At 39.2% G+C, this 12270-nt stretch overlaps 1 protein-coding gene across 2 annotated transcripts; it reads right to left on the bottom strand.

Annotated features, from left to right (window-relative positions):
• Window positions 1–5529: 5529 nt before the first annotated feature.
• LOC132889109 (permeability factor 2-like) lies at window positions 5530–12270 on the bottom strand. Of its 2 annotated transcripts, none has more exons than XM_060925305.1 (4): window positions 12075–12270; window positions 6177–6306; window positions 5923–6000; window positions 5530–5724 (listed from the first exon to the last, which is right to left on the bottom strand). In XM_060925305.1, exons 1-4 carry the CDS (start codon window positions 12097–12099, stop codon window positions 5706–5708), a joined length of 252 nt encoding a protein of 83 aa, XP_060781288.1. In that variant the 5' UTR covers window positions 12100–12270; the 3' UTR covers window positions 5530–5705. The 2 variants fall into 2 exon arrangements, with proteins under 2 accessions (XP_060781288.1, XP_060781281.1); XM_060925298.1 differs by lacking the exon at window positions 12075–12270 and adding an exon at window positions 6565–6689 and having other exon boundaries at window positions 5543–5724.

Below are 12270 nucleotides of genomic sequence, written 5' to 3'. Positions count from 1 at the left end.
AAGTCCAGGAAAGTATAAGGAGGAAGAAGTTGGCAAAGCAAAACTGGGATAAAAAGAGAAATGAAGAGAGCAGACAAGAATATAAGGAGATGCGGGGGAAAAGTAAAGAGAGCAGTAGCAAAGGTGAAAGAAAAGGCATATGATGAACTATATGAAAGGTTAGAAACTAAGGATAGAGAAAAGGACCTGTACCGATTAGCAAGACAACAAGACCAAGCTGGGAAGGATGTGCAGCAGGTTAGGCTGATGAAGAATACAGATAGAAATGCTGACAAGTGAAGAGTGTGTGTTGAGAAGGTGGATGGAGTACTTTGAGAAGCTGATGAATGAAGATAATGAAAGAGACATAAGGTTGGCCAAGGTGGAGATAGTGAATCAGGAAGTACAGCAGATTAACAAAGAAGAAGTAAGGAGAGCTGTGAAGAGAATGAAAAGTGGTAAGGCAGTTGGCCCAGATGATATACCAATGGAGGCATGGAGATGCTTAGGAGAGATGGCAATTGACTTTTGACCAAATTGCTTAACAAGATATTGGAAAGTGAGAGGATGCCTGAGGAGTGGAGAAGAAGTATACTGGTACCGATATTCAAGAACAAGGGCGATGTTCAATGACCTGTACCGATAACTAAAGAGGTATAAAGTTGACAACCTACAGCATGAAGTTTTGGGAAAGAGTAGTGGAAGCTTGGCTAAGAGGAGAGGTGGAGATATGTGAGCAGCAATAGGGTTTCATGGCAGGAAAGAGTACTACAGATGCAATACTTCCTTTGAGGCTGTTGATGGAAAAATATAGGTAAGGCCAGAAGGAGCTGCATTGTGTGTTTGTGGATTTAGAGAAGGCATATGACAGCTTACTGAGAGAAGAGCTGTGGTACTGCATGAAGAAATCAGGAGTGGTGGGAAGTATGTGAGATTGGTGCACGATATGTATGAGGAGAGTGAGACAGCAGTGAGATGTGCAGTGGGAATGACGGAGGCATTTAAGGTGGATGTTGGGTTGCACCAGGGCTCAGCCCTAACCCCTTTCCTGTTTGCAATGATAATGGACAGGTTGACAGACAACACCAGGTAAGAGGCCCCATGGATAATGATGTGTGCAGATGATATTGTGATCTGTAGTGAGGACAGGGAGCAAGTGGAAGAAAACTTGAAGACATGGAGATATGCCCTAGAAAGAAGGAGAATGAAAGTCAGTAGGAGCAAGATGGAGTATATGTGCGCGAATGAGGGTGAGGACATGGAATAGTACAGCTACAAGGAATAGAGGTGGTCAAAGCAGAGGAGTTCAAATATCTGGGGTCAACTGTACAAAGCAATGGCAAGTGCAGAGGAGAAGTGAAGAAGAGAGTGCAAGCACATTGGAATGGATGGAGGAGAGGGTCAGGAGTGATTTATGACAGAAGGTTGCCAGCAAGAGTGAAAGGGAAGGTGTACAGGACAGTATTAAGAGCAGCAATGTTATATGGTTTGGAGACAGTGGCACTGACAAAAAGACAGGAGGCTGAACTGGAGGTAGCAGAGCTTAAGATGCTGAGATTTTCATTGGGAGTGACAAAGTTGGACAGGATGAGAAATGAGTATATTAGAGGGACAGCACATATAGGACGGCTTGGAGACAAAGTGAGAGATGCAAGATTGAGATGGTTTAGACACGTACAGAGGAGAGATCCAGGGTATATTGAGAGAAGAATGCTGGAGATGGAGTTGCCAGGTAGAAAGAGAAGAGGAAAACCAAAGATGAGATTTATGGACGTGGTGAAGGAGGACATGAGGATGGTTGGTGTAACAGAAAAAGATACAGAAGACAGGAAAAGATGGAGGGACATTATCTGCTGTGGTGACCCATAATGGGAACAGAAGAAGAAGATTCCATATTTTCAACAAATAGGTTAAAAATGTTTGAATTTTATGAAACAATTTTCATTTTCTATAATTAAAATAATCAACATTCAAATTGTGGTAAGACTGACACCCCCTCAAAAATATGCTGAAATACGAGGGTAAGTCAAAAAAGTTTTAAGACAAATTGAAAAAAATCTTTATTCATGAAAATAACAAAGCTATTTCTCTACATATCCTCCATTTAAGTCTAAACAATTCTGCAAGTGATGTTTCCATCGGAGAATTCCTTCTTTGTAGAATTCTGGGGGATGTCTTTCACACCTTTTGAAATTATAACATCTGTCTTAGAACTTTTTGACTTACCATTGGAAATCCAATATGTTAAAATAAAGCCAATACATCCAACACACACATTATTCCAATAATAATAATAATAATAATCCTGCATTACCTGCATTATAAAATTCTGAATTCAGAATCTTGATCCAGGTGTATAACTCAGAGCCCCCCCAGGGAAGCTAAGATATGCTTATCCTTTACAAGCACTGACATAGGCTGTTGAGTCATTGTTACACTGGCATTCGCAAGCCAAAGCAAAAACAGTTCCAGTAGATCATGTACATGTTCGTTCAAAATACCTGAGACACACAAGTAGGTGTATTGCTACATTGTAGGGTAGTGAGATACACACACGTAAGTGAACTGCATTCTCTTGTAATGTATTTTTGCACAAAAATGCACATTTGCGCACACATGCCCAATGCCAATTTGCACCCATCTTTGTCTTGTCATTTATGTTGTTTATTGTACAGCTAGATGTTTAGATAGTAAATGTTACCTAGATAGCTATAGACAGTTATTTATATATGTTGTTTTGTAATCTATTTTCTCTATAAGTGCACCATGGGGAGCCTGAGGGAAACGGTATTTCAATGCATTATATACTTGCATATGAACGTATTGACAATAAAGCTTTCTTGAATCGAAGTCTTAGTGTCCATTTATATGACTGCTCAAGGTCTTGAATACAGAAATTGTTCCTGTTCAATTTGGCCTACTTATCCACTCTTAAAGGTTCTGTATAGAACAGTAAAGGTACAAACACTGAACTGTTCTATTCTCAGAGTGTAGTTCTTTTATCTTGATTTTTAATTACCATAGGTTTATAATCTATTCTGAAGAGACTGTTTAATTTATATGCTCTATCCTAAAGACTTTACACATTGTAAAAATTTGTAAAGCACTGTGAGATTTTTAATCCATCCATCCGTCCATTATCTGTAGCCGCTTATCCTGTGCAGGGTTGCAGGCAAGCTGGAGCCTATCCCAGCTGACTATGGGCGAGAGGCAGGGTACACCCTGGACAAGTCACCAGATCATTGCAGGACTGTGAGATTTTTAACTCAAAATAAAACATGCTTCATAAATAATGATTCAGATGATGAATTTGAGTTACATTATTTAACTCATTATTTGAGTTACAATAGAGTTCCTGTCAGCTCAAACCAGTCTGGTCATTCTCCTCTGATGTTTCTCATCAACAAGGTGTTTCAGCCTGCAGACCCTTCACTCACAGGATTTTTTTTATTACACCGTTCTGTATAAACACTAGAGACTGTTGTGTGTGGAAAATCCCAGGAGATCAATATTTTCAGCCTATCTGGTACCAACAACCATGCCATGGTCATCACGTTTCCCCCCATTCTGATGTTTATCTGAATTATTTTTTTTCCCATTATTCTGCTGCCACATGATTGGTGGATATATAAAACATTTTTAAAGAACTGACTGTTCTCTTGCTGCCTAATATAGCCCACCCCTTGACAGGTGCCATTGTAATGACAAACAATTAATCAATGTCATTCACTTCACCTCTTGGTGGTCTTAATGTTATGCTTGAAGGTTTGTGAACCCTTTAGAATTTTCTATATTTCTGCATAAATATGACCTAAAACATCATCAGATTTTCACACAAGTCCTAAAAGTAGAAAAAGAGAACCTAGTTAAACAAATGAGACAAAAATATTATACTTGGTCATTTATTTATTGAAGAAAATGATCCAATATTACATATCTGTGAGTGGCAAAAGTATGTGAACCTCTAGGATTAGCAGTTAATTTGAAGGTGAAATTAGAGTCAGGTGTTTTCAATCAATAGGATGACAATCAGGTGTGAGTGGGCACGCTGTTTTATTTAAAGACCAGGGATCTATCAAAGTCTGACCTTCACAACAAGTTTGTGGAAGTGCATCATGGCACGAACAAAGGAGATTTCTGAGGACCTCAGAAAAAGCATTGTTGATGCTCATTAGGCTGGAAAAGGTTACAAAACCATCTGTAAAGAGTATGGACTCCACCAATCCACAGTCAGACAGATTGTGTACAAATGGAGGAAATTCAAGACCATTGTTACCCTCCCCAGGAGTGGTCGACCAACAAAGATCACTCCAAAAGCAAGGCATGTAATAGTTGGCAAGGTCACAAAGGACCCCAGGGTAACTTCTAAGCAACTGAAGGCCTCTCTCACATTGGCTAATGTTAATGTTCATGAGTCCACCATCAGGAGAACACTGAACAACAATGGTATGCATGGCAGGGTTGCAAGGAGAAGGCCACTGCTCTCCAAAAAGAACATTGCTGCTTGTCTGCAGTTTGCTAAAGATCACGTGGACAAGCCAGAAGGCTATTGGAAAAATGTTTTGTGGACGGATGAGACCAAAATAGAACTTTTTGGTTTAAATGAGAAGTGTTATGTTCAGAGAAAGGAAAACACTGCATTCCAGCATAAGAACCTTATCCAATCTGTGAAACATGGTGGTGGTAGTATCATGGTTTGCGCCTGTTTTGCTGTATCTGAGCCAGGACGGCTTGCCATCATTGATGGAACGAATTCTGAATTATACCAGCAAATTTTAAAGGAAAATGTCAGGATATCTGTCCATGAACTGAATCTCAAGAGAAGGTGGGTCATGCGGCAAGACAACGACCATAAGCACACGAGTCGTTCTACCAAAGAATGGTTAAAGAAGAATAAAGTTAATGTTTTGGAATGGCCAAGTCAAAGTCCTGGCCTTAATCCAGTCGGAATATTGTGGAAGGACCTGAAGCGAGCAGTTCATGTGAGGAAACCCACCAACATCCCAGAGTTGAAGCTGTTCTGTACAGAGGAATGGACTAAAATTCCTCCAAGCTGGTGTGCAAGACTGATCAACAGTTACCGGAAATGTTTAGTTACAGTTATTGCTGCACAAGGGGGTCACACCAGATACTGAAAGCAAAGGTTCACATACTTTTGCCACTCAGAGATATGTAATATTGGATAATTTTCCTCAATAAATAAATGACCAAGTATAATACTTTTGTCTTATTTGTTTAACTGGGCTGTCTTGATCTACTTTTAGAACTTGTGTGAAAATCTGATGTTGTTTTAGGTCATATTTATGCAGAAATATAGAAAATTCGAAAGGGTTCACAAACTTTCAAGCACCGCTGTAGCTGACATATATGTTTTACTAGTGTCTTATTTAGAGCCAGTTATTTAGAGCCATTTGATTAATTGATGTAGCCACTGAAGCATGAATATGAAGCTGTGAATAACATAGACAGTATAGCATTAAAAAAACTTTATTAATAATATTCCTGAAATGTTCATAAATTGTTGTACTTAAAAAAACAAAACAAAACATAGAACAGACACAGAAGTCTGTTTTTTTTAAATACAGACCATGTATAAAATTACTGTTAGAGCTTAGACAATTATTCATATGATAAGTGAAAAAACACTGAGATGTTAAGAGACATTTTTCCTTCCTCAGGTCTTCTTTCTTTTCTTCTCCTTTAACCATCTTCATCACAGTAGTATTCTATAGTGCCAGATTCCTTCTGCAGTTAGGAAGAGAAAGATGTTCATGTTAATGTTGATGCTGATGATTGAGAGTTTAAAACCGTTAGGTTACATTTATGTGAACCAAACCAAATTAAATTCTGCTCTATCAATCTACATCAAATACAATACTGTGTGGTCTTAAAATTATTAATGAGTACTCGTGAAAAAGGAAAACCCTTAAATGTGAAACTTACCTTTTGAGGGCTTTCTGAACCCACTTGTCTTTAGGGTTGAGGCACAATTTAACTTCTTTCCGGAATTTCACTAAAGCACTGCAAGTATAAGACATGATTTTATTTTCAACGTCAGTGAAATGGCTGACTCTAGGCCTAAATCAGATTGACCTGTTACAACTACACATATTTTTGCAGCCAATATTGCAAAATGTTACATACTGTAAAATGAACTGAAAAAAAAAAGTTTTTTGAATCATTTCATTTATACTTACATTACTTCTTTTTCATTGCAATGAGGACCAGGTTGAAAAACCTCCATCTTCACAATTCTATCATTGGAGATTTCCTGTTCTACTTTTATGCTTGTACACTGGCATCGGAGCTGCAGTTGTAGAACTTTTGCTGAGGAAGAGAGATGTGATCAATAAAGTGCACAACTTCTCTGATAAACACATGAATAGTCTTGTTTTTTTAAATGCCTCAAAATTTGTTGAAGAACAAATTTTATTGCACTCAAAAGCAAGATGCTATTAGTAACATCCTATGTACGTCACTTCAATTAAATACACTTAAACACATAATTTACTATGATTTCTTAAGAAACCGGTAATATAAACAAATCTATAAAGAAAAGTAAATATTAAAAAAAAATGTCCATACCTTCCGTCATTGCCAAGAAAGCACAGGTTAAAAAAGTGATAGCTAGAGCTGAGGGGTTCATTATTTTTAATCAAAATAAAATAAAGAGAATAATGCAAATAAAAAAAAATCAGGAAGACACTTGTGTCAAGTGCTTCAGGAGATATCAGCTAAGAAGCTGAGCTTAGCCCTTTTATAGCCATTCTGCTTCTAGTGACATTGCATAACACATCCTCTGGCAGATATTCAATGCTCTTCCAGGGAAGTGATTTTTTTCACCCTCTATTCCAAAGTAAACATTTAGGAGCAAATTGTCTGCTCCAATTTTTATGTTACAGAAGAATATTACATAAACCTTATATTCATCAACCATACATATTACAGAAACCTTATATTCTTGTCCTAAATAATTTCAATCACATTTTTCTTTCAGGAGAGCTAATGACTTTCTGAGAAAAAGGTAATAAATTGGGGTTTTAAGGTGAAAAGGTTGCTTACTGGGTGGTATGTCTTCTCCAAATTTAAAATAATATGTAAGGAATAGCATTTTTTTTACCCTTGTAATTGTACAATCTCAAATCAGAAAAACTTGGGATGGTATGTAGAAATTAAAATTAAAAACAAATACAATGATTTGCAAATCATCTTTGAGCTGTACTGCACTCAAAACAATACAACCTTGCCAAAGGTTTGCCAAAATTATCCTGAGCCCATGTGGTTATCTCATCTCATCTCATCTCATTATCTCTAGCCACTTTATCCTTCTACAGGGTCGCAGGCAAGCTGGAGCCTATCCCAGCTGACTATGGGCGAAAGGCGGGGTACACCCTGGACAAGTCGCCAGGTCATCACAGGGCTGACACATAGACACAGACAACCATTCACACCTACGGTCAATTTAGAGTCACCAGTTAACCTAACCTGCATGTCTTTGGACTGTGGGGGAAACCGGAGCACCCGGAGGAAACCCACGCGGACACGGGGAGAACATGCAAACTCCGCACAGAAAGGCCCTCGCCGGCCACGGGGCTCGAACCCGGACCTTCTTGCTGTGAGGCGACAGCGCTAACCACTACACCACCGTGCCGCCCCATGTGGTTATATCAGCTATAAATGAATGATGGTTCTTGATGCAGTGTCATTTGAGGAATCAGAGATCACAGATGTTCAGCTTAGGCTTGTGCCCTTGCCGTACTGAAATTCCTCCAGATTCCTTGAATCATTTAATGATCTTATGCGCCATAGAAGGTGAAATATTCAAATCATTTTGTATCTTTCTTTGAAGAAGATTGTGTTTAAACATTTCAATAATTTTCTCTTGCATTTGTTGACAAATTGGAGATCCTTGGCCCATCTTTGCTCCTCAAAGACGAGGCCTTTTCTGGATACCGATTTTGTACGAAATCATGATTACAATCACCTGTTGACATCACCTGTTTCAAATCACATGATTATTTCATTGTTTTCCCTTGTTACTAGCCCCAAATCTCCCCTGACTTTTTTTTTTTTGGAATGTGTTGTGAAACACAGGAATGTATGTACATTAACAAATTAAATGAAGTTGACCAGACAAAACATGAAATGTCTTGCATTCATACTGTCTGCAATGGAATACAAGTTAAAATAAATTTAGAAATCACTGCTTTTTCATTTATTTGCATTTTCTATAACACTCAATGTTTTTTCTGATTTGAAGTTGTAATTAATTATCATTAAGGTACACAACTGGACCCGAAGGATCAATGGTTTTACAAAATATTTTTTATTGTGGGGAGAAATACATGGACAGTAACAACTTTACACAATTTGTGTTTTATTATTATTTCACTTAGTTTCAGCTGCAGTTATTTTCACTTTCTTTTAAATCTTTCTTTTAAATAATTTTATTTCAGTCAATGAGAACAACTTGTGATAATAACCTTTCATTTTCCTGTTTGTTAAGTAGTGAATATCAAATCAGTTTAATATTATTTTACTTATTTTTCTTTCAAAAGCCAAATTCACCCTTCAGCACAGGATTGGAGGACAGGTTTAAGCATGCAATGATGCAATAAGCAATTTGTCTCTGCCTGTTCTGAAAATGTTATCCTATTCAGACCATGAAACTGTTCCATGTGGTTTATTCTGATGTCAGTTCTGATGTCAAACTATCAAAATGAAAGTGCTGACGGGGGTCATTAACTACAAGAGAATTTCTGTTTAATCACCCTAGGGCTGAAGAGACTGGTGTTTCTGTCTGGTCTTGACTTGGTAGTGTGGATGGCAATGAGACAGTTGTATCAGTTGTTGCATTGCTGACGAGTTTTGAACACCTTAGTATTGCTGGGTTTGGAAACAGATCAATCAAAGTTATTCAGCCAAAGCAATGCAGTGGTTGAAAGTGATGTAGGATAGACGATGATCAACACATACTGTATTCGGATAAAATGAGTTATTTTCACATACTATACACTTACACGACAGATATCACCAGTGAAAATGAAAAAATAAATCTTAAGTACTCAAGGCAGGGTGAATACAATTGATGGCACATAAAAGCTTATTCACTGCACAGTTATTTTATATTGAACATCCAGCTGTGCCCAGTTCTATAGATACAGCAAAAAAGTGCTCTCTCAATTTTTTGGCATATATATGTCTGTCTATCTGTCTACTTATCTATCGATCTATTGCCAAAAAATTATCTATCTATCTATCTATCTATCTATCTATCTATCTATCTATCTATCTATGCATGCTCTTCACCTGAGCCTCTACTTATCTATCGATCTATTGCCAAAAAATTATCTATCTATCTATCTATCTATCTATCTATCTATCTATCTATCTATCTATCTATCTATCTATCTATCTATCTATCTATCTATCTATCTATCTATCTATCTATCTATCTATCTATCTATCTATCTATCTATGCATGCTCTTCACCTGAGCCTTGCACACCTGGAAGAGAACAACACTCATGTGCGGATGCTGTTCCTGGACTTCAGTTCAGCATTTACTACTATCATTCCACAAGATCTGGTGAACAAACTGGGTCCCCTGGGTTTCAGCACCCAAACCCCCCACCCACCCACCCCCGTGCAACTGGCTGCTAGACTTCCTCACTGAAAGACCACAGTCAGTGCAGGTCGGACAGAACACCTCCAGTGTCATCACCCTCAGTACAGGCTCCCCTCAAGGCTGTGTCCTGAGCCCTCTGCTGTTCACTCTGATGACACATGACTGTGTCCTCAGGGCTGCCAGCAACCACATTGCGAAGTTTGCGGACGACACAACAGTGGTGGGCCTCATCAGGGACGACAATGACCTGGCCTATAGACAGGAGGTGGAGCTGCTGGTGGGCTGGTGCAGGGAAAACAACCTGATCCTGAACGTGGACAAAACTAGAGCTCATTGTTGACTTCAGGAAGAACCAGCCCAGCCATGCTCCACTTCTTATCAACAACACGGCTGTGCAGGTGGTCAATAGCACCAAGTTCCTGGGTTGTACATCACAGACAACTTCACCTGGTCTGTGAACACCGCATCACTGGTCAAGAAGGCACAGCAGCATCTGCACTTCCTGCATAGGATGAGGAGAGCCCACCTGCCCCTGCCCATCCTCACTACATTCTACAGAAGCACCATAGAGAGCATTCTAACCAGCTGCATCTCTGTGTGGTGTGGAGGCTGCAGTGCCTCTGACTGGAATAGACCCCGAAGCCGCCACCAGGCGCCGCTAAAACTGCCATTTAGAATTTGAGCCGCCACCAGCCAATAATTTTGTAAGCCAATTTGAGCCGCTATCTAATAAAATTTGGCTGAACCACTAAGAATTGTGTACATCAAATAATGGGTTTATCCACATCATGAGCTACAAGAAAAGTGACACAAACATGATCAACTGTACACACTAGTAGTAACACAATAGAGACGTATAGGCATACACTGTAGAGATTTAGAACTGATATCACAGCACAGAGAGCCACCACAAGCTTGCCGTTGTGACTACCTGTCTGGCTTCCCGCCCCTCACACCATTACCACGATACACTGGGGAACCCGGGAACCCACCCAGAGCATCAATCGACTCCGATATCGACGAGATGGCTGCATTCTTTGCCGCTGCTGAGGGAAAGTGTAAAGGTATTTTTTTTGTTTGTTTGTTTGTTTCACATACTTCGAGATTGATAAAAAAAAAGTACTCCACCACTCTACTTTCATCATAGTAAGATAGCTGCCAGTCCTTCACTGGTCATTGCTAGTGAGAGTAGATAGCTAGATGCCTTCCTCGAACAATCCAGATTAGCTTATTATTAGCATTGAACAACAATCTTGCTAGATTTATATTTACAATGAAGTAAGAGACCAGGGGACCTGTGGTAATTTGCTTTTTATTCCCACCATTTGTTTGATCCGTTCGCCCGGATATATGCCACACAGTGACGTCCATTAATTAAGCGGGACTCCCTCAGAGACACTCTTTCATGATTCATACTTTGCAGTCTGACCACAGCTAGCAATATACTGACCGCTCTGTTTGCCTGGTAGGCAAGGCAGACAGAACATTAGTGAACTTGGCGGTCGGAGATAATTTAGAGCGAATCCGTCGCCGTACACTGCACAGAATAAAGTCTACTAGGGCCTACTATATTTTAATATCTCATAATTCATATGATTTCATGTTAAATGACCCGTGTGTATGTGTGTGTGTGTGTGTGTGTGAGAGAGAGATAATAATAATAATAATACATCTAAGTACTTATAATAAATAAATGTAATAAATAAATAAATAACTTATAATCAATAAATGCTATCATAAATACACCATTTGTTGTAGTACAATCAGTTTTTTAACCAAACTGTGTTGTGGAAATAGCCTATGTATCTGTGTAACCAGTACACTGCATCTTATAATCAATTGAACGTAGACCATAGGTGTGAAGAAACAGTATCAGCCATTTGTAGCCATAAACATTTTGGTGGCTGCAGCAGCCATTAAGGTTTTGGCTGAGTCAGCTAGCCAGCCAATAATTTCATCAGCCAGCCATTATCCTGAAAACAAACGGCTTCGGGGTCTAGACTGGAAGACTGTGAGGAGAGTGGTGAGGACAGCAGAGAAAATCATTGGGGCTTCTCTTCCCTCCATTCAGGACATTGCGCCAAGGCGTTGCATGTCTCGAGCCAGAAGCATCCTCAGTGACCCCTCACACCCTCAGTATGGACTGTTCTCCCCTCTGGCCTCTGGAAAGAGGTTCCGCAGTATTCGGTGCAGGACCACCAGGTTCTGTAACAGCTTTTCCCCCAGGTCACCAGACTGCTGAACTCCAAACCCAAACTCTAAACTTCTATTTATAACTTGAACATTTCCTAATTCCACAGGTCACTTTATACTATTGCATTTTATAATAGTTTTTGCTGCTGCATAATTTAATACTCTTTCATATTTAATTCTGTGCTGAGCCAAATTGCAATGAAATTTTGTTCTGTGTACACTTGTTGCATACCGAATGACAATAAAGGTTTATATATATATATATATATACTCACCGGCCACTTTATTAGGTACACCCATCCACCTGCTGTTTTATGCAGTTCTCTAATCAGCCAGTCCCTTGACAGAAACACAATGCAGAAAATCATGCAGATACAAATCAAGAGCTTCAGTTACTGTTCACTTCAAACATCAGAATGGGAAAATTGTGATCTCTGTGACTTTCACTGTGGTGTGGGTGTTGGCGCCAGA

The sequence above is a fragment of the Neoarius graeffei genome, chromosome 1 (assembly GCF_027579695.1).
Source record: "Neoarius graeffei isolate fNeoGra1 chromosome 1, fNeoGra1.pri, whole genome shotgun sequence".
Classification (NCBI taxonomy): Eukaryota; Metazoa; Chordata; class Actinopteri; order Siluriformes; family Ariidae; genus Neoarius; species Neoarius graeffei.
Note: the sequence above shows the minus strand (reverse complement) of the source record. Positions and strands in the feature narration are given on the sequence as shown.